At 48.2% G+C, this 27,655-nt stretch overlaps 2 protein-coding genes across 2 annotated transcripts; one reads left to right on the forward strand and one right to left on the reverse strand.

The window, feature by feature from the left end:
- Window positions 1-2,433: 2,433 nt before the first annotated feature.
- On the reverse strand, window positions 2,434-15,178 carry TP53 (tumor protein p53). Its single transcript, XM_055406049.2, has 11 exons — window positions 15,028-15,178; window positions 6,772-6,873; window positions 6,615-6,636; window positions 6,270-6,527; window positions 5,643-5,829; window positions 5,450-5,562; window positions 5,117-5,226; window positions 4,652-4,788; window positions 4,494-4,567; window positions 3,961-4,067; window positions 2,434-3,378 (listed from the first exon to the last, which is right to left on the reverse strand). The coding sequence occupies exons 2-11, from the start codon at window positions 6,843-6,845 to the stop codon at window positions 3,297-3,299; spliced, it is 1,164 nt and encodes a 387-aa protein (XP_055262024.1). The 5' UTR covers window positions 6,846-6,873; window positions 15,028-15,178; the 3' UTR covers window positions 2,434-3,296.
- Window positions 15,179-16,016: 838 nt separating this feature from the next.
- Window positions 16,017-27,120, forward strand: WRAP53 (WD repeat containing antisense to TP53). The gene is made up of 10 exons (XM_055406035.2): window positions 16,017-16,752; window positions 16,904-17,002; window positions 17,240-17,351; window positions 24,582-24,670; window positions 24,872-24,962; window positions 25,070-25,202; window positions 25,956-26,164; window positions 26,364-26,467; window positions 26,612-26,746; window positions 26,859-27,120. Exons 1-10 carry the CDS (start codon window positions 16,349-16,351, stop codon window positions 27,103-27,105), a joined length of 1,623 nt encoding a protein of 540 aa, XP_055262010.1. The 5' UTR covers window positions 16,017-16,348; the 3' UTR covers window positions 27,106-27,120.
- The last annotated feature ends 535 nt before the right edge of the window (window positions 27,121-27,655 follow it).

The raw sequence follows: 27,655 nt of genomic DNA on the forward strand, positions 1-27,655 counted from the left end.
TGGGCATTCTTGCAGTGAAAGCAAGTCTTAACACTGCCAGGGAAGTCCTCTTGTATAGTTCTAATTTAAGTTGAAATGACCTTAGGGTTTAACCATTAGGATAATACCAGTATTCCATTACTATTTTTTTTTGGCCAAGTGGAATGTGGGACCTGAGTTCCCTGACCAGGGATCAAACCCAACCCCCCTGCAGTGGAAGCACAGAGTCTTAACCACTGGACCACCAGAAAGTTCCTCCATTACTGTTTTAATTTTTTTTTTAAAGGAATGGCTGCTGAAATTTAATCAAATTCCTTTCAGCATCTGTTGATATGATCATATTTTTATTCCTTAATTTATTAATATAATGAATTATGTTGACAGACTCTCTATTAAACCGATTTTATGCTCCTGGAATAAACCCTACTTGGTTATAATGTTAATATTATTTTGATTCATCAATATATATATTTTTAATACTATTTAGAGATTTTGAATCTCTATAAATTAGTTTGCTTTTAATTTTTTGGTATCTTGATTAAGTTTTAATATTAATGAAATCACAAAAAATTTACATGAATTGGAGATTCCACTTTTCCTATGGTCTGGAATAGTTTATTTAAACATTGGATTAATTTGCTCTTACTCTTCCTTTTTTTCTCAATCAAACTCTTGAGTTTTTCTCTTTGTTTAAAGTGTATCTTTTTTCCCCCCTTGAGTCCTGCTTTTAAATTTATTCTTTCAACCAACTCGGCTTTCTCTTTCAATAAGTTATATCTTTAATTTTTAGGATGCATGCTAGCTTCCTTTTTTTTTAAATAAAGCAAGCATTTATGGCTTTACATTTTCCTCATTGTACAACTTCTGCTGAGTGTTATATATTTGGGGCCCCCTGTGTTCCTGAAATCAAGGAGGTAAGTTTTTAAAATTATTCTAAAACTTAGCGGAACAGGACTTGGGCTCTTTGAGTGTGAGGGCAGGGCCAAGTCTGCCACAGGTCCCCACAACATAGAACAATCCTGAGCACACAGTAAGGCATCAGTCAATGAATATCTGTTGGCTAGATTGTCAGGAGGGAATACAGCCAGAGGGAAGGAAGTGAGCAAGTAGGACCAGAGAGGTCAGGGACTCATTGGAAGTCACATAGCTTGTCGAACTGGCCTGAAAACCCAGGACTAATAATTCTCAGACCAGTAGCCTATCAGAACACAAAGGGATTGGCAGAGCCAGAAAGGCTCTGCTTTGTGAAGGAGTAGAGCAGAAACAAAAAGAGCTAAGGACACACTCTACAGAAATGTGGAGTGTAGGGCGGTGCAGGACACTGGTCAGAAAGAGGCTCAAGGTGACCTGTCTACAGGAGCGAGGCGAGGAAATGAGTTTCAAGTGCTCTGGTTTACCGAGGGCCTGGCTTGTGGGGAGAGATGGCAAACTTAAAGATCTCTACAAGAGATGGTTCTGGGTATCCTGGGGAGTGTTTGGCATTCTCCAGCAAGGAAGAAAAAGTGTGATTTCGAGGCCAGGGAGCTGGTGGCTTCACAGCTGTCTGGGATCCTCAGGGTAAGCCTGGGGATTCCCTCGGGGACCTTAAGCCAGGTTGAGGGAACAGTGGTCCCAGAAGCCCTTCTGGACCTTACTCTGCTCTCTCCGCCCCCAGGGAGGAGGCAGATGAGCCATGTCCCCAGTCTGGCCATCCTTCCAATGCTGGCTCAGGCAGCAGTGGCGAGTGTGGGGTGATGGGGAGAGCCTGCCCCCAGCCCCCCTCCCTGGGAGCTGGCAGCCCTAAGGAACAGAACGGGTGGAGTGGGGTGCAGGGCTCCCCAGGCTCGACTCTCCTCCCTACCCCAAGAAGCTCTTTGAAAGGTTTTCCTGGCAGAGTTTAAAGCTTCCATTCATTCAGCTGGCTGGCATGGGGCCCGGGTGAGGGGACGCCGGGAAGGCCCCAGTCCCATGTCCCAGCCCTCACCTTAGCCGCCCCCACTTCCCGGGGACCCTGGCTGGCAGGGGTCCTCTCTCCTCACCATAGCACCCACCGTCCTTCCCCTTGAGACCCCAGGTATCCTGCCCCTTTCCTGGGGAGCAGATGGCCACCCTGGAGGCTCAGGCTTACTAAATCAGACATTTAAATCCCGTAATCCTTGGTGAGGCTGAAGAGGGGGCAGCAGCCCAATCCTAGAAGCAGCAGCAGAGACCTTGTGCCAGCCCTGGCAGGAGGGGAGGGGGGACAGTCGGTTCCCAAGTTATGAATGGAGGCACCCCTTCCCTTATTGTCATGCAGCCTGCAGACTGACCCAGTCTCTAGGCTTTGTTCTCCAGGAAACCAGGCACTGGCGCCGCCTGCCGCCACCTTCCCACCAAAAAAAAAACAAGTGCTCCCTGAAGACTCAGGTGGCTGTTTCCCAAACTCACTCCCTTAATTCACCCCTGCACTGGCCCCAATCTCTCAAGACACACAGGTGGTAGCAAAGTTTTATTGTAAAATAAGAAATTGATATAAAAAAGGGGATATAAAAAGGGAAGAGGAGGGGTGTAGGTGACACATGCAGATGTGCCCTGCAGAGTACAGAAGAAATCTGCTGAAGCATTTGGGGGAAATAAAACAGGTACTGGCAGATACAGCAGGGATGGAAGCCACTGGGATCCAGGATAAGGTGAGCTTTCCCCTTCGGCACTGAGGTTCACCAAGGGGTTATGATCTGGCAGGGCCAGGAGAGAAGGGACTTGGAGATGTCTTCCCTTTAACCAGCCATCCAGTCAGAAACTGTCAAATCATCCACCCGGGGGACAAAGAACCAGCACCCACAAAAGGCACTAAGTTCCAGACATCATGTAATCAAATGATGGTTTTGGGGCCAGACATACATTATTTCATTAACCCTCACAACAAACCCCCCGTGAGGTAGGTATGATTATCAGTTTTTTATAGATGTGAACAATGAAGTCAGGAGAAAATTGAACAACTTAAGATAGCTTCCCTGGCTAGTATTGCAGAGAACTGAGTTTTCCAACCCAGTGTATGGCTGGTTATAAGATGTTCCTCACATGCAGGAACATCTTCTGACCTCTCCCGAACGCTGCTCATAGTAAAAACCTTGAAAGCTAAGCTGGAAAGCGCCAGCACCCCCCAAATCCCCAGAAAACTATGAGCGCAGGTCTGCCTCTTTGGCAGAGCCGCAGGCTGAGCAGACAAAGAATCCCAGGGGGTTTCTAAGGCGCACCTGCACCAAGCAGAGGTCTAAGCACCTGAGTCTCAAAAATCGCCAGGGAAGGGGCGGGGGATGAGGGTGGGGATGTCGACCGGTGACAGGAAGCAGAAGACATCAGTCTGAATCAGGCCCTTCTCTCTTGAGCATTGGTTTTTTATGGCAGGAGGGAGAAGGCCCCTTCTTAGACTTCAGGTGGCTGTGAGGAGAGAGGGGAGGGGAGGAGATGACATCATCTGAGTGAGAAGCTCTGGGCCCCTCTTCCTGGACCTAAGCTTCGAAGGGCCTGAGGCGGGAGCAAGGAGAACTTACATTAAAATGGTCACAGCCAAGGGCAGACATGCTGACTGAGCACCTTGGGGTACTTGGGGGTATAAGTCTCTTAATCTTTCCTTACCCCAGTTGACACATGAGGAAACTGAGCCCGGGAGGGGAAGTAACAAGGCCAAAATGACGCTTTAGTACTTTGGAAGGCTGAGCATCTGACTCCTAGGCCTGATATCCCATAGTTATCAGGTCTCTATTTGAGACCCAAGGTCTGAGAGTCTAGGGTTTGCTAGAACAGGCAAAGAAACAACCATGCCCTGGACTCCCGGAGGCAGGAAAGTGGAAGAAGCCTAAAGAATGTCTGGGCAGGGTTGGGACCCAGCGGCAGGGTATCAGCTGCCTTTTACCTTGAAGGCAGGACCAGAATGGAATACCATGGCTTTGTAACACAGGAAAGCAGCAGATATGTGTGTGCGTGTGTGCCCAGGCACTGGGGAAGACCTGGATCACTCACCTAGAGTGACCCCTGCTTTCCCCTGGTTCCCGTCCAGTCTGAGCATCCATCAGCTCCAAGGCCTCATTCAGCTCTCGGAACATCTCAAAGCGTTTACGCCCACGGATCTGTGGCAAGGAAGGAAGGGAACAAAAATATTAGGCAAAGTTGCTACAAGAACCAAGGGGCTTCCCCAGTAGCTCAGTGTTAAAGATTCCACCTGCCAATATAGCAGACATGGGTTCCATTCCTGGGTGGGGAAGATCCCCTGCAGCAGTGAATGGCAACCCATTCCAGTATTCTTGCCTGGGAAATCCCATGGACAAGAAGCCTGGTGGGCTACAGTCCACAGGGTTGCAAAATTCGGACCCACCTGAGTGACTAAACCCCACAGCCACCACCACCAGTGAATCATGGCCATGGACAGAGGAAAGGATGACTAGAAAAAATGGGCTTGACCTCACATCTGCTACATTTATATTTTTTTCTTCCCTTATCCAACCCTATGGAGTGGGGGCGAGAGACTGCACCTTTCTCTCCCCCAGACTTGGTACCTGAAGAGTGAAGTATTCTCCATCCAGTGGTTTCTTCTTTTGCTGTGGAGAGGAGCTGGTGCTGGTAGGCAGTGCTGGGAAAAAGGCAAGGAAAGGTGAGAAAAGAGTGAACTGGGGGCAGAACTGCACCCTCGCTGCCTCTTCTACCTCCTGCTCACCTCGCTTAGTGCTCCCAGGGGGTGGCTCAGGGCAAGACTGCCCCTTCTTGCGAAAATTTTCTTCCTCAGTGCGGCGGTCTCTCCCAGGACAGGCACAAACACGCACCTCAAAGCTGTTCCGTCCCAGCAGGTTACCACTACCAGGGCAGGAAGAGGAAAGCAGGAGGCCATCAGGAAGGGGGACCCTGTCTGTGTTCTCCTGTGAACCAGGCCCCGCCTACTCCCAACCACCCCCATCCCAAGGGGAGCCTGAGCTCAAGCTCCAGATTGAAAAGACCCCGACAAGAGAGGTCCCGAAGCTGGAGAAAGGAGGGAGGGAGCAGCAGAGGAAGTCCACAAAGGGAATGCAGTGAGGGGGAACAACGGCTGGTAGTGTGGGAGAATGTGGTGAGGGGCAGGGCCCCGGGGACAGGCAGGCAGAGGTTAGGGAGCAAGCAAGCGTGGAGGGTGGTGTGTGGTCCCTACCGAGAGTCTTCCAGTGTGATGATGGTGAGGATGGGCCGCCGGTTCATGCCCCCCATGCAGGAGCTGTTACACATGAAGTTGTAGTGGATGGTGGTGCACTCAGAGTCGATCTGGGACAGAGCACAGGCCCGGCGTGAGGCTACCCAGCCCCGAGGAGGATGTCAGCCTCTGTGAGCCTGGCTCCCCAGCTGTGGAATGGCGATAACCCATCTGCTCTGCACACCTCACAGGGCTGTGGGAGGTCAAGTAAGAAGAAGAAAGCCCCCTCCCTCCCACCTAGGATGCTCACGGACAAGTCCCCTCCCCCTGGAGACCCCAGTTGCCAAACCGGACCTCGGGGGGCTCATAGGGCACCACCACGCTGTGTCGAAAGGTGTTCCGGTCGTCCAAATACTCCGCGCGTAAATTCCCTTCCACCCGGATAAGGTGCTGAGGAGGGGCCAGACCTGAGAGCAATCAGGGAGGAATTAGGGGCTTGGGGGCTCCGGCTGCCAGGCCGGTCCCATCCACAGTCCCCGCCGCTCACCATCGCTATAGTCAGAGCAGCGCTCATGGTGGGGACAGCGCCTCACGACCTCCGTCATGTGCTCCGACTTCTTGTAGATGGCCATGGCGCGGACGCGGGTGCCCGGCGGGGGTAGCGAGTCGACCCACAGCTGCACTGGGCAGGTCTTGGCCAGCTGGCAGAACAGCTTGTTGAGGGAAGGGGAATACTGGAGGAGAAGGAGGAAGAATGAACGGAGGGTCAGGGGACAAGTACCCAAGGGTCAAATGTACAAACACCAAGTACCGACTGGAAGCCCTGTCCTGTGAGGGGAGGGTAGCTAGAGATGGCAGGGTCGGGGGTGGGGGTACACATCCCAGAAGTGTACTTCCAATAGCTACAGAGTGAATGAGAGTGAAGAAAAAAGGAAAAGAGAAATGGCCTCATGACAGACACTGAGAATGTGATGGGAAGGATGAAAACCCAAGGGTCAAGGGGGAAAATGCAACCTTGGGATGGAGTCAAAGGTCACAAACTAACTAGGTAAAATCTAAAAAGACTGGCAAAAAAGCCAAAGGCTGAAGTGGAACCCCAAAACTTCTGTACTGAGAACCCCTAGGCTGTATGGCCAGGCACTGATAGGGAAGCTGGTTCCCCAGGGCCACTGACCGTGCAGGTTACAGACTTGGCTGTTCCGGAATGCAGGAACCCTAGACGGAAACCATAATTGCCAGGGTAGGTCTTCTGGGAGGGGACAAAGGACGACAGGGGCCAGGAGGTGGCTGGTGTCGGGGTGGCTGGTGGTGGGGCAGCTGGGGCAGGAGGCTCTGGCATTTGGGGGGCTTCATTCGGACATTCATCCAGCCAGTTGGCAACATCTTCTTGGTACGAGAGCAGGTCATCCACGGGTGCGGAGAGCTCGGAGGACTACAGACGGGAGGAACGCGTCAGAAGGCCCAGTTCCCATCCTCTGGCCCCGCAGCCCCCAGGTCCCACCTGTGCGCCAGGCCTTACCAGAAGGTTGTTTTCAGGAAGTCTGAAAGAAAGGAGTAGAAAGTCAGGACTGGCTTTTGTTTCTCACAGGCCTCTACTAGGGGGCTGGGGACTGGGGTGGGGCAAGGATATTGGAGGCTGAGCAGTGAACCTGCCCTCCCTCCAGACCTCCACTCACAGGTTCCACAAGTCGGAAAATGTCTCCTGACTCAGAGGGGGCTCCACACTGAGTTCTGCCTGCGACTCTTCCATTGTAGCTCCCTGGAAGGTTGTGTGGCCGCTGAAGGGAGAAAAGTGAGGAACCAGCCTGAGACACGCCCAACCCTGGGTCACCCAGCCCGGAGGCAGGAGGGAGCCCCTCCGCCCACAGCACACTGGGAAGCTGAGGATCTGCTGGGGGGTAGGGGAGGCGCCTGCCCCACCCCTCAGCAGTCTTTTACCACACACTTCCTTGAGGGATAAAAGCAACCAGAGAGGGACTTCCAACCTTCCCACCGCTGAATCCACAAGCCTTTCTCAGTATATACCTATTTCTGCTCTCCTTTGCAGTAATAAGGATGAAGTAACTCTCAGCTCATTTCCTCCGCCCCCACCCCTCTACCTGCTCCCTTGGGATGGTTCCTCACCCTGGCTTACAAATCCCTCAGGCCCAACCCCTGCCCATCGCTCTGACCTCACTTCTTAGATCCCTCTCCCTTTTCTGGCTTCCCTGGTGGCTCAGACGGGCGTCTGCCTGCAATGGGGGAGACCCGGGTTCGATCGCTGGGTCGGGAAGATCCCCTGGAGAAGTAAATAGCAACCCATTCCAGTACTCTTGCCTGGAAAATCCCATGGACAGAAGAGCCTGGTAGGTTACGGCCCATGGGGTCGCAGAGTCGGACACGATTGAGCAACTTCACTTTCCTTTTCTGATGCTCATCGGACACTCCCAGTTCATTGAACTGGGGACCCTGGGCCCTGCATCCCTACAGGGTAACCTCCTTCTCACCAACCTCATCATGAACGTCGCACCTTAGCAGGGATGTTACCACAGACTTCTCCATTACAGCCAACCAGCCAAACCCTGTCACCTTATTTTAATTCAGGTCACCCTATTTTAATTCTTGTGGTAATTACACTATGTTACCTTCCCCTGCTCATTTTGCTTGTTTCCTCTATTGGAATATAAATGTCTTCAGGGTAGGGAAGTTGTCTTGCTCACCAGTTACTAGTATAATGGCTTGTACCTGGTCGGGCTCAATATCTGGAGTGAATAAGTGAATCCTCGTACCCAGGCTGTAAGCTGGTTACGAGTAGTCAAGTGAACAAGAGGGACAGGGGGGTGGCTGTGGCCTGGGCCAGGGCCCTGTCACCACCATCTCATCTCCCAGGCTAGCTTTCAAATAGTTTCAACATGCCATCTTTCTTGATGCCAAATTTATCATCAGCTTTGCTCAGAACCATGCCCACTGATCAAAGTCCATGTTTACTACACTTTTCTTCTGTGTCCATGGTAGTGACAACCCCCTCCAAGCAAGCAGCTCTTGTGGGCCTCTCTGGCGGCTCAGATGGTAAAGAATCTGACTACAATGTGGGAGACCTGGGTTCAATCCCTGGGTTGGGAAGATCCCCTGGAGGAGGGCATGGCAACCCACTCCAGTATTCTTGCCTTGAGAATCCCCATGGACAGAGGAGCCTAACGGGCTATGGTCCATGGGGTTGCAAAGAGTCGGACACGACTGAGCAACTAAGCACACACACACACAAAGGTTCACCTGCACTTTTCTGTTGATATAGGGTCTGCATACTTATGAAGAGTGTGCAAAATCGTTTCACGTGGGGTATCTTGTTGTTGTTGTTCAGTAGCTAAGTTGTGTCAGACTCTTTGAGACTTCATGAACTGCTGCACACCAGGTTTCCCTGCCCTTCACTATCTCCCGGAGTTGGGTTATCTTACTTGTCTGGTTAACCACACCTGCCTCTTGACAGGTGAGAACGTCTTAGAGAGGTTAAGTGATCCACCCACAATACATATAGGTGAGTGAACGAGTTTTTATGAAAATTGACTGTTTGAAGGTCTAGGATTAAGATGCTTACTTCATTACAGACTACCCTGCAGAGCTATCTTTCGTAATCAGTTAAGTCTAGAGGAGAAGATTTTAGCTGATGAAACTCCGTCAACTGAGAGGCTGGCAAAGGGCCACTTATCATAGCTCCCAAAGCTGATGGGGGATGGGCTCTGAATGTGCCTGGAGGAAGGCAAGAGGGGACAGCAGTGGGATGCCAAACGTTTGCCTTGGGGGAAAGGACCAGGGTTTCCCCTAGATGGATGATCAAAATAACTTTTGAGACTTTTATGGAAGGGAAGCTGTTTATGTAGAGATAGGGCGCAGAAGTCAAAAACCCTGGGTTTGATGCTGTATCCTCAGTTAAATTTGGTGCATGACTGCACTCATCTTAAATCTCCCAGGGCAAATATGGCAGAGCATGGGCTCTGGAGGCAGACAGGCTAGGCCTGCATCCCGAGCCACCATCTACTGTTTGACTTTGGGAGGTTGCTGAACCTCTCTGTGCTTCTGTGTCCTTTGCTATAAAGTAGTATCCCACTGATTGTGGGAAATATAAAGAGTTGAGAAAAGCACATAGCAAGAGCTCAATAAACGCTTCTCTTTATATGATTATCCCAATTTTACTTGTTCTATATTATTGCTGGAGAGAGCTTTGTGACTGGGAGGGGGTGGGGCTTTTATGGTCCTGCTGGGATCTTCGCTAGTTCACCCCCTTCAGGCAACTGTGTTCAGTAAACAGGTTGGGAGGGGCTGTCCTGGGAGGATGGGCCAAGGGCTCAGTCCCACAGGGAGAGGGACAGCCCTGTGGACCTAGGAGGTCTCCCTCTCTCAGTCCTTGGTAGCAACTGAATTCCCATTTTCTCTTAGGAACCTCTTCAGAGCAGTTACTTCCCGCAGGTGTGAACATCAGGAGGTCATGATACTAAATTGTCAGAGGCTGAACCAGATGGCTGGGGAGGCGGAGCCTTTCCAAAGTAGCCCCCCTCCCCATCCCGGGAAGGCAGTTAAAGGAGAGGCAGGCCCATCACTATCCTAACAATGGCTGCTGTTTATATAGACCTTACAGGATCCACTGCTTTCAGTGGCTTATCTCAGTAATCCTCTCAAAAAGCAAGTAAGGTAGGTACTATCATCAGAGGAGGGAACAAGGTTAAAGGAATTACCCAGGCTCAGAAAGCTCTCCAGGGCCAGGGCCAGGGATTTGAACACAGGCTGTCTGAAGCCACACCCAAGCTCTAAATAATGATGCTCTGGCTTCTCGCAGGGCCCGATGTTTGAAAAAAAAAAAAGAAAAACTTTGTTGGCTGGAAGCTGTGTAATTGAAAAAAATTGATTCTGGAAAGAAATAAGGGAGCATCTGGTAAAACTGAAAACCATACCTCTTACTACTTAGCAAAACCGTTTCTTGGTGGACGTCCTAGAAAAATGATTGCAAGGGGGCAATAGAAGGAGTCTTGCACAAAAATGTTCATGACAATGTTGTTCCTAGCGGCCGGTGACAAGAAACAACCTTGGTATCCATCAATAAGGAATAGGTAAATGAAATGCAATGTATTCATTACCGTGGTTTAGGGAAATGAATTTTATGTGTATATGTAACTTGTTACAGTTCAGAAACATACTGGGTGAACATATGATTTGCAAGAAAAAACAAAACACAGTAATTTAGTCTGTGGAAATCAAACACATAAAATGATTATTTATTGCTTATAAATATATGTCTATAAAAGTATGAAAGGCAAGAAGACCACAAATTCACAAAATCTTTAATAGTGATGATGTTCTCAGGGAAAGGAGATGTATTGGGGGTAGTAGAGTCAAAGGGGTTTTAGTTTTTCTTCCCCCTTTGGCTGTGTCTTGAAGCTTATGGGATCTTAGTTCCCCAACCTGGGATTGAACCTGGGCCCTGGAAGTGAAATAGCCAGGGAATTCCTGGTTTTAGCTTTATTAACAAAGAAAAAAATTTTAAAGCTGGTATCTATACATTACTTGTGTAATTAAAATAAAATAGGGACAAAAATAAGACAAAATGTTGTTAAAAATTATTTGGTGGCAATGTGTTATGTTACTCTTGTATTCTGTACTTTTCCAAAATCAAAATACCGAGAGAAAAAAAAGAAATTACGGATATTTTAATCAGATTAAAAAAAGTAAACAGAATAATGTCCTCCCAAGTACCCATCACTCAGCTTCAAGAATAATCAAGCACTTTGCCTTTATCGTCTCACCTATACCTCTAGTCACTCCCCACAACCCCACAAGTGTTTTTGAGGTGAAACTTACATAGGTTGAAATGGTATCATACTATTTTGATCACAAAATCTGACAAACTTTGATAAAGCTCTGTCTGTAACCTACCCATACCAAGACAAAGATACTGTGTTCTCTTCTAAAAGTTTTATGTGTAGGTTTATTGACCATGTCAAATTTACTGTTGTGTATATTGAGAGGTGGGGGCCAAAATTCATTTTTCTGCTCCAGTAGTTTCAGCACCATTTGTTGAGACTTTCCTCTCCTTACTGATTCACTCTGGTACCTTCACAGAAAATCATTTGACGACATTTATGTGTCTTTTCCCAGACTCTTCGTTGATTGTTCTTCTACTGTAACTTTATTATTTTTTTAAGTTTTATTATCGGAGTACTGGGGCTTCCCAGGTGACAGCAGGGGTAAAAAATCTGCCTGTCAATGCAGGAGACACAAGAAATATAGGTTCAGTCCATGGGCTGGGAAGATCCCTTGGAGGAAATGGCAACCCACTTGAGTCTTGCCTGGAAAATGTTGTGGACAGAGGAGCCTGGCAGGCTCCAGCCCATAGAGTCGCAAAGAGTTGGGACACAACTGACCATACATATATTGGAGTATAATTGCTTTACAATGTTGTGTTAGTTTCTGTTGTACAACCAAGTCCTACTGTAGCTTTACAGTAATCTTGAAATCAGGTATTTTAAGGGCTCCAACTTGTACCAAATGTTTTGTTTCAGAATCAGCTTGTCAGTTTCTCCACTTTTTAAAATCATTGAGTTAAATCTTTCTGAAGAGTACTGACACCTTAACACCATTGAGTGTTCCAATTCATGAATATGCTGAAATTTCCTCAAATTCTCTCAGCAGTATTTTGTAGTTTTCTATATAGAGTTCTCGGAGAAGGCAATGGCAAGCCACTCCAGTACTCTTGCCTAGAAAATCCCACGGATGGAGGAGCCTGGTAGGCTGCAGTCCGTGGGGTCGCTAAGAGTCGGACACGACTGAGCGACTTCACTTTCACTTTTCACTTTCACACATTGGAGAAGGAAATGGCAACCCACTCCAGTGTTCTTGCCTGGAGAATCCCAGGGATGGGGGAGCCTGGTGGGCTTCCGTCTATGGGGTCACACAGAGTCGAACACGACTGAAGTGACTTAGCAGCAGCAGCAGCATATAGAGTTCTTGTCAATTTTTTGTTAAATTTATGCGAGTATGCCATATTTTTCACCATGGCTTCCCAGGGGGCTCAGTGGTAAAGAATCCGCCTGCCAATGCAAGAGACACAGGTTCAATCCCTGGGTCAGGAAGATCCTTTGGAAAAGGAAATGGCAACCCACTGTAGTATCCTTGCTTGGAACAAAACCCATGGACAGAGGAGCCTGGTGGGCTACAGTCCATGGGGTTGCAAAGACTCAGACATGATTTAACACATGCCATGTTTTTGAGTTTAGATTCAAGGTTGCTATTATATAAAAATGCAATGTATGCATATTGCCTTTGAAAATTGCAACTTGCCTTTAGTTTTAGCTTTCACTTGTTCTCATAGTGTGAAAATAAATTTTCTATTAGGACTTTTGGTATATACAGTCATACCATCTGTGAATAAAGCCATTTTATTTCTTCTTTTCCAACTGTTATGTATATATTAACAGCATTAGGCTGGCCTTATAAAATGAGTTGGGCAATGTTACTGCCTTTCTATTCTGAGTTTATGTGAGATTGGTATTGTTTCTTTCTCAACTTTTTGAATTGAAGAACGAAGGAGACAGATAGGAAATAGCACTCAGACCCAAATGCTACCAATAATTGCATTAAATGTAAATAGACCAAGCACTCCAATTAAAGCAATTCAGTGGGGAAAGAAAGGCTGTTTAACAAGTGGAGCTAGAACTGGCTATCCATAAGAAAAAATAAAACCTTGAACTCACAGCATGAAAAAAATTATTTCTTGACTAATAAATTATGGCTCACAGACTTAAGTGTTAAATCTAAAACTAGAAAGAAAATATATGAGAAACTATAAAAAAATATCTTCATGACCTTGGGGTAAAATCTCCTAAACTGGTCAAAGCAACCACTGAAAAGAAAAATGAAACTTTTGCTCCTTGTAAGAGTTGTTAGACAAGCAAGAGGTCAGGAGAAAACACATGTATCTGACAAAGGATACACATTAGTCCTATCCAGAATATACAAATGATTCCAACACCTCAAGGACACAAAAAGCAAATGAACCAGTCTTTAAAATGGGGAAAACACTTGAAGAGTCTCTTTATATCTGACACAGAAATGGCCAGTAAGCACATGCAAACTGTTGGAACACACTTAACAGAGAATTGCAAACTAAAAACCACATTGATATGCCACATTAGAAAGCCTGACAAACCAAATCCTGAGACAGGATCTATCTTGCTGGTGGGAGTATAAAACAGTACAACCACTCTGAATAACTAGAACTTTACAAAAATAATTTTAAGAATGTTAATAGCAGCTTTATTCAAAATAATCTTAAATGGGAAGCCACTGAAAGGCCATCAAAAGGAGGATAAACAATCAAAGGTTTATTTATTCACTGGAATATACTAAAATATAAAGAAACAGAGTATTGATACGCTGATACATGCAATAAAATGGGTGAATTTTACAGACGGAAAGAAGCCTGACACAAAGGAGCACAAACTGTATGATTCCATTTATAAGTTCTCCAACAGGCAAAACAAATCCACGGTGACACAAATAAAAATAAAGGCGGTGGCTGTAAATGCTACCCCTAACATAGAAAAAAGAACGTAAGTACCGCGCAGTGTCACGTTCGTAGCAGGTGCATGGTAGATAACCGCGCCCTAAATAACGAAGATGCGGGGAGAATTGGTACGGGTAGAACTCCAAGGCTGCTCCGCCGCCTCCCGCCGGCAAAACCAGCCGAGACGCGAGCGCAACTTCGAAGACCTCGGCCCCGCCCCTCCAAGCCCCGCCCCTTCCGCTTCACGACGTTCACTCTGCGTCCGAGAAGGGAATGGTTCAGCCCAAAGCCAGATACAGAAGTTGTCTCTCCGCCGCAAAAACGACCCATCGTTAGTCTTCTATCGTTTAATTCTCAAATGTATCCATTCTCGAAATACCCAGGGTCTGCCCCTGGGTATTTTTAGTCTGACGCTAAAAAACAAACAAAACAAGAAACCCCAAACCGTCCACGCAATGGTAGCGTCCGCTGGCTAGCGGTCGATCGGGATGGAGCACACCATTCAAAGGGAGGGAGGGATTGAGGTTTGCATCAAAACGAATACCTCTTCCTTTCCAAAAGCGGTAACTAACCAGGCTAGGAGGGGGGAAAAAGTAGAGGTGTTAGAAGCCTCCTTTCACAAATAATGGGAACCAGTATAAAAGATCTTTTCTCTTTCTACTTCCCTCACGTCGGGTGACTAGTGGGCTGCTCCGAAAAAAAGAAACCGGAAATGCTCCCACAGTGGTAGAAATGTAAATGTAGAGCCAAACAATAACAGGGCCTCTGAGGCCCGGCTAGTTCTGCAGGGCTTCGCGGGCAAAACTCTCGTTTAGCACGCCCCCCTTCCACGACGGACAGCCTCTAACCGGATTTTCTACATCTAGCGGAGCTGAGAGCCAGTGGGAAAGATTACTCCAGGAAGGACAAAGGTCCGGAAGTTATGGGACCTTAGCAGCTTGGACTTTCCGGATCACCCCGAACCACTTCGGAATGGAGGCTGAGGTTCCACTGGGATGCTGCACGTTCTAAAATCCTGAGCCATGAATCCCCTAAGTTTCGGGATCCGAAAGTCCCAGACCCTGATGCTTTGTGCATCTTATTTCACACACCCTGGGATGTAGTTAGTGGTGGTGGGGAAGAACCCCTTAGGCCGGCTTAAGGTTCCCCAAAGCCCCACTCCCCCGCCCAAGTGTTCAGCTTCGAGTTCGGCTGGTCTTAACATCCCAATCATCTACACTCGGGCCTCCTAACATTGCATTCCTGTTGGTGCCGCTAGCCAAGACCCTCGCCCTCCCTGCCGCCAGTCGTTAACCCCCCAGTTACAGCCCCCCAGCTCTTTATCCCCCTGAACTGAAAAGACAAGGAGCCAAGAGCCCGTGACTCATAGAGGACTCATCAGTCTCAGTCAAGGGCTTACCCGAAGCTCAGGGGAGGGTGTCACCGTCCTGGGATGCACGCTCCGAGGTCGGACGTTAGATGACCCTGGAGATCAGCGGCCACCTGCGGCCAGGATGGTGGCTCTGGACTTTTGAAGAGCTCAAAACTTTTAGCGCCAGTCCGGAGCACGTGGGAGGGGAAAATCCCAATCCCAGCAACCCTCGCGAGGCTCCTGGCACAAAGCTGGACAGTCGCCATGACAAGTAAGGGCAAGCAATTCCCCTGCGGGCGGAGGCGAAGGGAAAGGAGAGTAGGAGAGGAGGGTGTGGGGAAAGTCAGGATTCTCGCCATATTGGTAGTGTAGCTAGAGACCGTTTGGATTGGGGAAGCTAGACAAGCGAAAACCGTAACGGCCGAATTGGTGGAAACCATTTTGGAAGATTTCTGCCATTGTTTCATATATGGTGAAAGGAAGAAAGCCTTTGCACTTGTCATTCTCTGCCTGGAACACTCCTCTCTCATCAACTAAAATGTGAACTTTTAGGAAGCCCTTCCATAATGTCACTATCTAACGTATACCTCCATATGCGCTATATTACACCATCTTAATTTTCTTCACACCCCTATCACTTTCTGAAGTGATTTGTTCCTTGCCTTCAGTACATAGAAACCTAAGACTTAGAAGGGCAGAGACCTTATCTACAGTCTTATTGATTGTTGTTTCCCAGTACCTACTACAGTACTGGGTAGCAAGTAAGAATTCAATAATAAATATTTATTGAATGAATGAAAATGATACGGAGGTCTGAAAATTTTAGCTAATGAGATGCAAAAGAGGCGCAAAACCTGTAACATCGAATACAGCGCTGGCGCCCTCTGCCGGTTGTGGAGGGGAGTAGGTGCTTTAAGAACGATCGCCGAAGACCGCAGGGGGAGCTCAAGCACTTCCCGTCGAGGCGGAAGCTTTCGGACTACAGCTCCCAGTAGCCACTTCAAACTTCCCAGAGCCCCAGGGCTTGATGGGAATGATTACCCGTGACCTGTTACGTTCCTACCCTGCCCCTCTCTTGGGTTGCGCGCGAAGTCTGATCAGGGATGCGAAGGTCCAATGGAAAGGTGGACCCAAATCCCGCGAGAACTGGTGAGACGGAGCTACGACTAGGCGTAGGAACGCTGTTTATTCGCTAGGCCTTGTGCCCCCTCCCGGGAGGAGGAACACACTGGAGCATTTTTGCAGTTCTGCATCCCAATCCGTGCGAACTTTGAAGCGGTCTCGGCTGCTCCGCGGGCCCTGCCCCTGGTAGCCGACGGGAAGAGGGCTGTCTGGCCGCGGCCATTGTCTACCGCGCTTTCTCTGCAGTATGAAGACACCGGAGGCTCCACCATTAGCTCCAGACTGCCTTCCTTCAGACCAGGCCCCAGCTCCAGCCCGTCTCTCTAATCAGGCTTCCCCGATGGATAAAAATACGGACCCTGAACTGATGCCACCGCCACACGATGGGGATGATCCCCCCCCGGTGTCCTCAGATCCCATGGCTGGCTTAGCTCTGTCCCAGGAGCTGGAGGAAGGGGTCCCAGCTTCTCTCTCCACTCCCCTGGAAACAGGATTTGGTCCTCCTAGTGAGTTGAGCAGTCGAGTCGAGGAGAAAGAACTTTCTGAAAATGTGAGCCTGGCTGCAGAAGAAACAAACAGGCCAGAGTTGGGGCCCGGAGAAGACGTAGAAGGTGTGTCTGAAGAACTCACTCCAGAGGATGAGGGATACACGTAAGTGGTGCTAGCAGTTGGCTCAGGAATCTGAGAAGATTGGGAGTGTGAGGTAATCTCATAGACCAGCCCTCAGCCCCATTTCTCGAGGCCCATTTCCACTTCGCTTTGGCGACCTAGGTTTGTTGTCCACCCCCCATCTTCCTTACAGCATTTGGAACTACAACTTCTCCCAGGTACCTCGGTTTCTCAGTGGTTCCTGGTCAGAGTTCATCACCCAACCTGAAAACTTCTTGAAAGGTTGTAAGTGGTAAGTAAGGATTATAGGGCAGGGAGAAAATCACGCCCAGTTATTTGGGAGAAGGATCTACCATGGTGGGAGAAGCAGTAAGAATTCCAGGCCTGGGCTTCAGTTGCATTTAGGATTGTGTGTCTTCTCTCCTCAAGGTCCTAGGGGTGTTTATCTATCCCAGAGGTCGGCTCAGCCCTAACCCTGCACTTGGAAAATCTAGGTCTATCCAGCTTTCTAACTCTTTCATCCTCCTAGGGCCCCTGATGGTTCTTGCATCTTGACCAATAGTGCTGATAATATTCTGCGGATTTATAACCTGCCCCCAGAGCTGTACGATGAGGGGGAGCAACTGGAATACGCGGAAATGGTAAGGGCAGGGGCTCAGAGCTAACTGCCACTTGATCAGACATTGCATATTTAAGGCGTTCCTGTAGATGGAGAAAGAACAGTCCACATGTTTCCTGTTCTCAGGCAGGACACTTCTTCGCCATGAGTTTCCACAAGTAATATTTCTACCCTGAATTCCGAAGTCACTTAAAGAGATGTTTGGAAAAAAAAAAAGAGAGATGTTTGTTCTTCTTTAGTTAGGAATATGTGTTTCCCATAAAAGAGTAGTGGCTTTCTCACTGTGGTTTTTAATTGACTTACAGAGATGTGTTGAATGACCACCAGTAGTCACTTATTGTGTTTGGTATTGGGATAAAGCGATGAATGAGACAAAGAGCTGATTTGCTTTTTTGTGTGGGAGACAGACAACAAACGTGTAAACCAATAAAGAAGTTTTTTACAGATGATAATAAATCTATGAAGGAAATAAACAGAACAAAGAGAGACTAACTAGAGGATGCCGCTTTATTTTTACCTATTTGTATTTTTGATTAGTGTCATTTTATTTACCTATTTATTTAAACTTTATTTATTTATTTGGCTGTGCCAGGTCTTAGTTGTGGCATGCAGGATCTTTTAAGTGTTTCATGTGGGATCTAGTTTCCTGACCAGGGATTGAACCCTGGCCCCCTGCATTGGGAGCTCAGAGTTTTAGCCACTGGACCACCAGGGAAGTCCTGAGGATGCTGCTTTAGATTAAAAAAAAAAAGGTCAGGAGAGGGGCTCTCTAAAGAAGAGGCATTTGAGCTGATGTCTGAAGGATGATGAGGTCTGTCATGTGAAGTTTTCCAAGAAGAGGCAATTACACAAAGACCTAGAGCTGGGAAAGAGCCTTGTGTGTTCAAGCAACAGAAAGCAAGCCAATGCTTGCTGGACCAAGGCCAGTGAGGGGGAAAGCATGGTGAAGATGGCAAGGTGGTTGGCAGCCACATCTTGTGGGTAGGGTGTTTGGAGTGTTTTGAGGAAGCCGTGGGAGAGACTAAAAGAGAAGAGTGAAATGATGGCTGAAATCTAGAGAATGGATTGTGAGTGGGCAAGAGTGGAGATCCATCCGGATGTGTTTCCCACAGTCTAGGTAAAAAATGATGTTGGCTTGTGCTAGTGTGGTATCAGGAGAGATAGAGGTGGGTGGTTTTGAAGTATATTTCTTAGGATTTGGAAGTCAGTTGGGTGGATGGGGATAAAGTTTACTCAGAGGATATGAAGAGGTGTTGGGACAGAGGTAAGGGTTTTTAGGTACTTTAAATGTGAAATGTAAACCTAAGGAGAGACTTGGAGAAGGGTGCTGGGGATATACTTTGAAAGTGGGAGAGCATGTCGATGTTATCTTGGAATTGAGAATGGAGTCAATCTCAAGAGAGAGTGGAGATGGAGAAGAAGGCTCAAGCAGATGGAGCGCTCTGGCACATGGAGATGGGTACAGGAGAAGTTACAAAAGTGGACGCCAAAATCACGTCTAATGATTTTGATCATGTCTAACCATGTTGAGAGTGAGGGCAGATTTAGAGAATGACCCAAGAAAACATTAGTGACTTTAAGAAAAGCACTTTCAGAGAAATGTTCGAGGCAGAAGCTGACTGTAGGGGGATGGAAAAGAGAATTCTTTGAAAGTGTTTCCCTGTGAAAGGAAGCTGAGAAATGGAATGGTGACCGGAGGGAATGTGGGGTTAAAGAAAGGTTAACAAGATGCTTCTGTGAAGTCAGGAATAACCAGTAGAGAGGGAGGAATCGCTGCTGTAAGAGAGGGGGTGTGTGACAGTCCGTGTGTGACTGGGAGAAGACAGGATCCAGAGCACTTTGAAGGACTAGACTTTGACAGGCGCAGAATCCTTGCTCACCGTGGGAAGAAAGGCGAAGGGTGTGTTCAGAGGCAGTTGTTTGGTCATGGGAAGATTTGGGTGTCTCAGTCTCTTGGCTTCTCAGGGAAGCATAATGGGAGGCTATCAGCTGAAGGAAGGGGGCTGTGGGAAACAGCAGAAGGTGTGAAATGATCATTCCCCGGGGAGTAGAAAATCAAAACCACCAAGGAATGCTCAGTGTAGAGTAGCATTGCTCTTCTTCTTCTTTTTTTTTTTTCCCCCACTCAGTCATGTCCACTCAGTCTTTGCGACCCCATAGACTATACAGTCCATGGAATTTTCCAGGCCAGAATACTGGAGTGGGTAGCCTTTCGCTTCTCCAGGGGATCTTCCCAACCCAGGGATCGAACCCAGGTCTCCCGCGTTGCAGGCGGATACTTTACCAGTTGAGCCACAAGGGAAGCCCAGCATTACTCTTCTTTGCTCAGTGCCCGCTAGAAATTTGTTATCCTTCATTGAAAGTGAGACCAGTTAGCGTGGTTGTGCATCTTTCCTCAGTAAGTTGACTATAGTTTCTCTGTAAAATGAGGATGGTAATAATAGCACCCACTTCATAGAGTTGTGGTGAGAATTAAAAGAATTAGGGTAAAGTGCTTAAAATAGTGCCTGGCATGTAGTCAGTGTTCAGTGCACACTAGTAGTCCTTGGTGTTAGTTGAGTGCAAGCATGGTCTACGAGGAATAGGAGGTCTGGCTGGGGTTTGCCAGGAGAGAAAGACCAGGGGTGTTTCACGAGTATTTCTGGGGTACCCCTGTCATGGTGACGAGCATGTAAGGTGGGTAAGGAAATGGGTTGTAAACGGGTTTCTGATGAAGCTGAACAGTTATTGTGGTAGAAATTCAGGGAGCCTAATGGGTTGGATGTTCTCTTTTTTTTTTCCCCCAACCCAGGCCCTCCCTTGGCAGTGAAAGCATGGAGTCCTAACTACTAGACCGGTGGGGTATCCCTGGATGGGTTGGAGATGATGGCCAGAGATTGTGGTGATGACTCAGTTGTGAGTGTGGGCAGCTGGTCCAGAGTGGAAGTGGTGGCCTTGGGTGCTGAGGAAGTCAAGGAATGGCAGAGGCCAGGATGTTGGGCATTTTTATTCATTCTTTCATTGACTGATTCATTCAGCAAATATTCATTGAGCACAGTCTACATGCCAGGCAGGTAGGTCAGTGGGAGTGCAGGTCTTGTGAAAGAAGGGTGCCCTGTTTGAGGGATGGTCCTGAACGCCAGCCTATCCTGCATCTCTGTGAGTTTGGAGACTGCGGACATGGGAGTTCTTTGTGTAAGCTGTAAGGCACACCTCGCCCTGGTTCCTGGAACAGAAACCAGTGGTGTCCAGAAACCAGGACCAGGTGGGCATAGTGCAGCCAGCCTGAGAGAGTTCAGGAGCAGGGATAGTTAGAGGAGGCTGGAAATGTGAGAGATCGAACATTTATTGCATACACTTGTTTTAGAGAAATGAGAATGGTACAAAGGGGGAAAAGTCATTGTTTTCCACTGCTCTACAAAATTCAGCCCTTTATGTTTTTATACATTCTTTCTAGTTGTTATTGTTCAGTTGCTTAGTTGTGTCCAGCTCTTTGCAATCCCATGGACTGCAGCACGCCAGGCTTCCCTGTCCTTCATCATCTCTTGAAATTTGCTCAAACTCATGTCCATTGAGTTGGTGGTGCCATCCAACCATCTCATCCTCTGTCATCCCCTTTTCCTCCTGCCCTCAATCTTTCCCAGCATCAGGGTTTTTTTCAGTGAGTCACCTCTTTGCATCAGGTGGCCACCATACTAAGAATTTCAGCTTCAGCATCAGTCCTTCCAATAAATATTTAGGGTTGATTTCCTTTAGGATTGACTTGTTTGATCTCTTTACTGTTCAAGGGACTCTCAAGAGTCTTCTTCAATACCACAGTTCAAAGGCCTTAGTTCTTCGGTGCTCAGCCTTTTTTATTGTCCAGTTCCTGCATCCATACATAACTACTGGAAAAACCATAGCTTTGACTACACAAATCTTTGTAGGCAAAGTAATGTGTCTGCTTTTTAATACACTGTCTGGGTTTGTCTTTGGTTTTCTGTCATTGTCATTCTTCCTAAGCTCTGTCCAAATACTGAAGCTTTCTATGTGGTTGTAATACTATGGTAGATGGTTTTGTACACTATTACTTTTAACAATCATATCATAAATGTTTTTTGTGGTCCTCCAGTCTTTGTGGTTATCATGCTTAATGGTTTATGATATTGCACTGAATGCTTGTGATAGTTTTCTTAACTGTTTCTCTGTTTTGGACTTTTGGATTGTTTTCAGGATTTTTTATATCATAAATTATTTTTCAGTGAACATCTCCATGTGTTTTGATGGCGATTCTTCAGAGAAACAGAGTTTTATAAGAAATACCCTAGGTCGGAGAGTATCAGTATTTTTTTTTTATGTCTTATAATACCAATCATCAGTTTGTTTTCAAAAGCTTTTTATGCTGTTTATTCTTTTTATTATTATTACTGGTGTTGGCAATATGAGTATACCAATTCTATCACAGCCTCACTCATTAGCTATTTTCTTTTTTAAGTCTGTATTTAATTTGTGGCATTATTGTTTCTGTTTCATGTGTTGGTGTTTTGGCTTTGAGGCATGGTGTTTTCATTTTTAATGTCTGAAAGTTTGGTATGGAAATGGATAACATTTATGTAGGTGGGGAAGTTGGGGGAGGGTTTTGGGGGTATTTTTGTACATCTGTGTACTGCTTCTTCTCAGCAGTTTCCCAACTCCTCCCCTCCTTTTTCTACCTTTTCACAGAGCTTTCTGGAACTCCTGTTTCTATGTCCCCGCCTCTTCCCTGAGTACTCTGCCTACCCTGTGGCTCTTGCCTGAGGCCTTCCCTTTCCTGTACCTTCTCTGGGGGTGACTGTGCAATCTCTGTGTCCTACATATGTCAGGCTAGGGAGGGGGTGTCCTCATTCTCAAATGCTATATCCAGACAATTGCTTTTTTGCTTTATAAAAACTTTTCCTTTGTGGCTTAGGCTGTCTGATTCTCCCTAACTTGCTGAGTACCTTGGCATCTCAGCTCTTCTGTGCATCCCAAGTCCTTCCACCATCTTGGTGACCTTAGGTATCCAAACCAGAAACCAGGGTCTCATCCTTTAATCACCCTCTCCTAAGCCCTGCATCCAATTAATTACCAAATCCCATGAAGTCCACCTGATCTTTCTAATTTATCCAATTCACTGTTTTAATTCAAGGTGCTATTATTTTGGGCCTTACGTTATTGGGACAGTCTTCTGTTTCCATTTTCCCATGAAAACACTTGACTGCTGATTGTGCTGATTCCTCAGTAGGGGTTGGGGAAACAGTGGTAAGACAGACAGACATGATTCCTGCCTTTTGCAGAGTGGAGGCACAGAGGGCATTTGAACGTGGTTCAGGGGGAGGCTTCCCATGGGGAGAAGTGTCTGAGAGACCCAAAGGATGGCTAGGATTTGACCAGGAAGAGTTGTTGGGGGAAATGAGGGAAGGCTGTTCCAGACTTGGAGTCTGGTGTGTGAAAGCCTGCAGCCCAGGAGTGCAGTGAGTTGACACCTTCTCAGATCTGGGAGTCAGGATGGTGGGGTGTGGAGATGTTACAGGAAAGAAGGCAGGGGTGAAGGATGAGCCTGGAGAGGTGGGTGTGGGGTAGATGCCTGGTAAGGGAAGGCTTCCTAGAAGATTGGGTTTTATACTGAGGGTTATGGAGAAGCATTGCAATGTTTTGAGCAGGAGAATGATGCGGTACAAGAGTCCAGGGCCTCAGTGTAGCTGAAGAGTGGAAAATTGAGTGGCAGGTTAGAGTATGGGGAGGAGGGAGGCCAGGGCATGTGTAGAAATGCTGGCAAGAAGGTAGTGGCTACATGTGGAATCGAAGGTAAGGATACATGTTCAAGCAAAGCTAGGAGGTGGAATACGCAAGCTCTGGTCTTGGTTTGGGCCAGGAGAGGAAAGGGCGTGAAGAGAGTAGTAGTCAGGGTACTCAGACTTCAGGCTTGAGAACCGGGTGGAGAGCCCAGAAGGAGCAGCAGATTCAGAGGCAGCAGAGGCTGGGTCTCTCCTGGCTAAACTAAGTTTAAGGAGCCTGTGCGATGCCCTAGGGGAACTTTACTCCAGGCAGTCAGATGCAAGGGTTAAGAGTGGAGAAGTGGACCTGCAGTCACAGCTGGGTGACATCACCCCAAGGGCCAGCAAGTAAGTGACAAAGGACTGGTATCCTGCTGATGTGAAGATTTCCTTCAAGTCAGTAAGTCAAAGACAACAACCAAGGAGAAAACTGAGCAAAAACTATGAGAAGGTTCCCTTAAAAGGAAAAATGTCTTCACTTTACTGGTAATGAGAGATGCCAGTTTATATTGTAATGAAATACCATTTCACAGCCTTCAAATTGAGAAAAATATGGAAGTCTGGCAACAGCAAGAGGAGGCAGAGCAATGGGTACTCCTACACGCCGCTGCGGGGAGAATAAATTGGGATGAGCACTTTGGGAAAAAAATGTGACATGATCTTGTAGAGTTGGCAGAGCGTATACGATGGAACCCAGTGGTTTCCCTCGGTAGCAGAAACTGCAGAGAATCCCTCCCACATGTGTACCAGATTGTTAAAGCACACTCGCCAAAAACTGGAAAAACATCAGTGACTGTCAATAGAGAACGACGCGTGAATGGAATGCTGTGAAGCAGGGAAAATGCGTGAATTCAAGCTAGGTTTATCACCATAAATCCTATAATTGCGATGGGATACATACAGCTTGGTACCATTCATATTAAGTTTAAAGGCAAGCGAGACCATGCTATATATTGTCTTTCATCTATGAATTCCTAAAGAAATATACAAGAATGATAAGTTCAGGATAGTGTTTCCCTCTGAAGGAGGATTTCACTGGGAAGAGGTTTTTAACTCTTTGGTAAAATATTTTGTTTCTTAAGCTGAGTGGAGGCCTCACAGGGTTTGGTTTGGCTTTGTTTTAATACTCCTTTGTTTGTTTGGACTGGTCAATAACTTTTGTAAACGATCCAATGGCACCTGGTAGATGGCTCAGTGGATATTTGCATCATTGGCTGGTTCTTTGTCTCTGGGTTGGGGTGTTGTTTGTTTCTTCCTCTAAGTGTTGACAAAGCAAAAGGATAAATCTGTATGGTGTTTAGTGGCCCAAGTCTGATGTGAAAGTCTGAGCTGAGCCTTGAATTTGAAGATCAAGATCTTATTCTTGTATTTGCCTGATCTGCCTTCCCTTGCCTGGTTAAGTGCCCACAGAGTATCTCCCTCTGCCATAAAGCTTCTCCAGGTCTGAGTGGGCCTCCTTTTCCTACCAGTGACCAAGGCATCTCTGCATCTCTGTCCAGGCCCCTGTCCTTCGAATGGTAGAAGGCGACACCATCTATGACTACTGCTGGTATTCCCTGATGTCTTCAGCTCAGCCAGACACCTCCTAGTAAGTGATGTCTTTTGCCTGCTTTCCCTCCCAACCCCCATTTTAAGGGGACCCTCTACTGAGAGACAGCCAGCGGCTGTGGGGGTCTCAGGAGGAGGGAAGCTTGCTTTGACCTTCAGAAGTTAGCTGAGAGGGCCGGTCAGTTGGCTTCCTCCCCTTCCTTTGACAGCACCGGGGCCTCAGTGTCCATGTCTCTCTCAGCGTGGCCAGCAGCAGCCGGGAGAACCCAATTCACATCTGGGACGCCTTCACCGGAGAGCTCCGGGCTTCCTTTCGCTCCTACAATCACCTGGTAGGGACTCTCCGCCCAGCCCCAGGGCTTGCCCTGGCCCAGCTCTCCTTCCTGGAGAAGGAAGAGGCTGTGCACCAGGCTTGTTTCCAGCCTTTCCCTTCCCCCAGGATGAGCTGACGGCAGCCCATTCGCTCTGCTTCTCTCCGGATGGCTCCCAGCTCTTCTGTGGCTTCAACCGGACGGTACGTGTCTTCTCCACATCCCGGCCTGGCCGAGACTGTGAGGTCCGAACCACATTTGGTAAGCAATCTCCACCTCCAAGGGAGGAGAGAAAGGGGCCCAGCCAAGAGCAGAGGGGCCCTGTGGTCATGTGTGGAGGTAGGGGATTGGGGGTTGTTATCCTCACAGCCCTGGGAGGTTGTACCCAGTAGGCAGAGGAGAAAGCAGACTCAGGGAGGGGATAAAACTTTCCCAAGGTCAAACTGTAGTCAAGAGCTGGTTCATTCCTGAGCCCCTCCCCTGTTGGTTCTTTACCTCTTGGTTCCCAAAGTCTTGGTTTTTCCAAGTAGCTGGAGAAACTGATTCCCTTTGCCTATAAGTCTCAGCTTTCTGACCCTTCTAAGGAAAAATTGAGGGGACTTCCCTGGCAGTCCAGTGGTTAAGACTGCGCTTCCACTGCAGGGGGCACAGGTTTGATCCTGGTCAGGGAACTAAGATCCTGCATGTTCTGTGGCGCAGCCAAAGTAAAAAATAAAAGCAGTAATTGAATGCTTATTAGGTGTTGAGCAGGGGAAACAAATAAGATGGAATTTTTTTAAAAAAAAGAAAAATTGAGGTTTGAGAGGGAAGAAAGTGGGGCTTGCATCTTTTGTTCCTTTGAAGGGGATAGAAGGATTTAGGGAGCATCAGATGTTTTCATCCTGCTGAAAACAAATGGGGTGTGGGGGACACTGAGTCCAGCACCTGGGCAGGAGACAGAGGTACACCTCTGATTAGCCTGGTTAATGCTGGGTACTCTTGCCCTCTCCCCCACGTTGTTCCTTCCCCTTCTAGCAAAAAGGCAGGGCCAGAGTGGCATCATTTCCTGCATAGCCTTCAGCCCAACCCAGCCCCTCTACGCCTGTGGCTCCTATGGCCGCTCCCTGGGCCTGTACACCTGGGAAGATGGGTCCCCTCTTGCCTTGCTGGGAGGACACCAAGGGGGCATCACGCACCTCTGCTTTCACCCCGATGGCAATCGCTTCTTCTCTGGAGCCCGCAAGGTAGGGATCATATTCTGAGGTTCCAAAACAAGTGGGTAGAAGGCAGGAGTGGGGATGTAGTCTGCTGTGTTGGGAGATGGGCATGGGGGAAAAAAGTCAACCCAGCTAAAGGAGTGCTTATAACCCTGGAGGGAAGCAGGCATGTCTTGGAGGTAGGGGAGTGGAGGGTGAATTCTAGGCTCCTGTTTTTTGTCCTCAGGATGCTGAGCTTCTGTGCTGGGATCTTCGGCAGCTTGGGCACCCACTGTGGTCCCTGAGTCGCGAGGTGACCACCAATCAACGTATCTACTTTGATCTGGACCCGTGAGTGACTGGCAGTCCTCCCTGCTAGGGCCTTGATGCCCCTGGGATGCCAGAGCCCAACTGTGGGATCCCAGCCATTGACGGTGAAGGGTTCCTGCCCCGGGTGATGACTCCATGTCGGCAGGCCTCTCCTCTCTCCTCCAGGACCGGGCAGTTCCTTGTGAGCGGCAGCACTAACGGGCCTGTCTCTGTGTGGGACACCGGCGGGACGGGGCTTGAGAGCAAGCCGGAGCCAGTGCTAAGTTTCCAGCCCCAGAAGGACTGCACCAATGGCGTGAGGTCACGAGTCAATTTTGCACATTTGGGGGCTCGGTTTGGGAGGAAGGTAAACCTGAGGGAGTGGGCATCCTGGCTCAGGGAACTGACCAGCGCCACCCATCTCTCCCTATAGCCTGCACCCTAGCCTGCCTCTGCTGGCCACTACCTCCGGGCAGCGTGTGTTTCCGGAGCCCACGGAGAGTGGGGATGAGGGGGAGGAGGAAGTGGACCTTCCTCTGCTCTCCATGCGCCACGTGCACCTTGAATGTCAGCTTCAGCTCTGGTGGTGTGGGGGAGGCCCAGACACCAGCATCTCAGATGCTCACCAGGAGGAGATGGGACAGGGAGGGACAGAGGGAGGTGGGGGAGAGTTTACATAAAAAGATTTTATATGATACTAGAGTCTTTGTGTCTCTTTGGGGAGGCAGATGATGGAGATGAGCCTGGGAGGGGTCCCGTACCAGTGGGCTCCAGGGTCCAGCAGTGGGGACTGGCATAATATTCCTGAAACCAGGGTTGAGAGGTGGGACTAGGCAGGAACCAATGGGGCTGCGAAGCTTGGTGTGAAGTCAAGCCAGTGGGGGGTGGGGCCTCATGCCATTGACTGGCGGGTTGCTAGGCAACTTGGTAAACTGAAGGGGGAAAACCTGTTTGAAATCTCACTCCCAAGGTGGGGGCGGCAGGGGTCAGGGTGAGTGTGGCTGAGCAGGAGTGGCAGGAGCTGTGTGTCAGACTGTCGGGTGTGACCGTGTTAGACTGTGCAGACGGTGACAGACGAGACACCCGCTCTCTCCCGCTCAAAACAGTGTTTACCATTTACCATCATTAGTCAGCTCCGGGGGAAGGTGAGCCAGAGGACCGCCTCCCCTCCCCTGGACTCCCCGAGAGGCAGGTGACTGAGTAGCCAGAGTCAAGGGCACACATGAAAGA

The sequence above is a fragment of the Moschus berezovskii genome, chromosome 20 (genome assembly GCF_049115385.1).
Source record: "Moschus berezovskii isolate FMDL1 chromosome 20, NW_MosBer_1.0, whole genome shotgun sequence".
In the NCBI taxonomy this organism is placed as follows: domain Eukaryota; kingdom Metazoa; phylum Chordata; class Mammalia; order Artiodactyla; family Moschidae; genus Moschus; species Moschus berezovskii.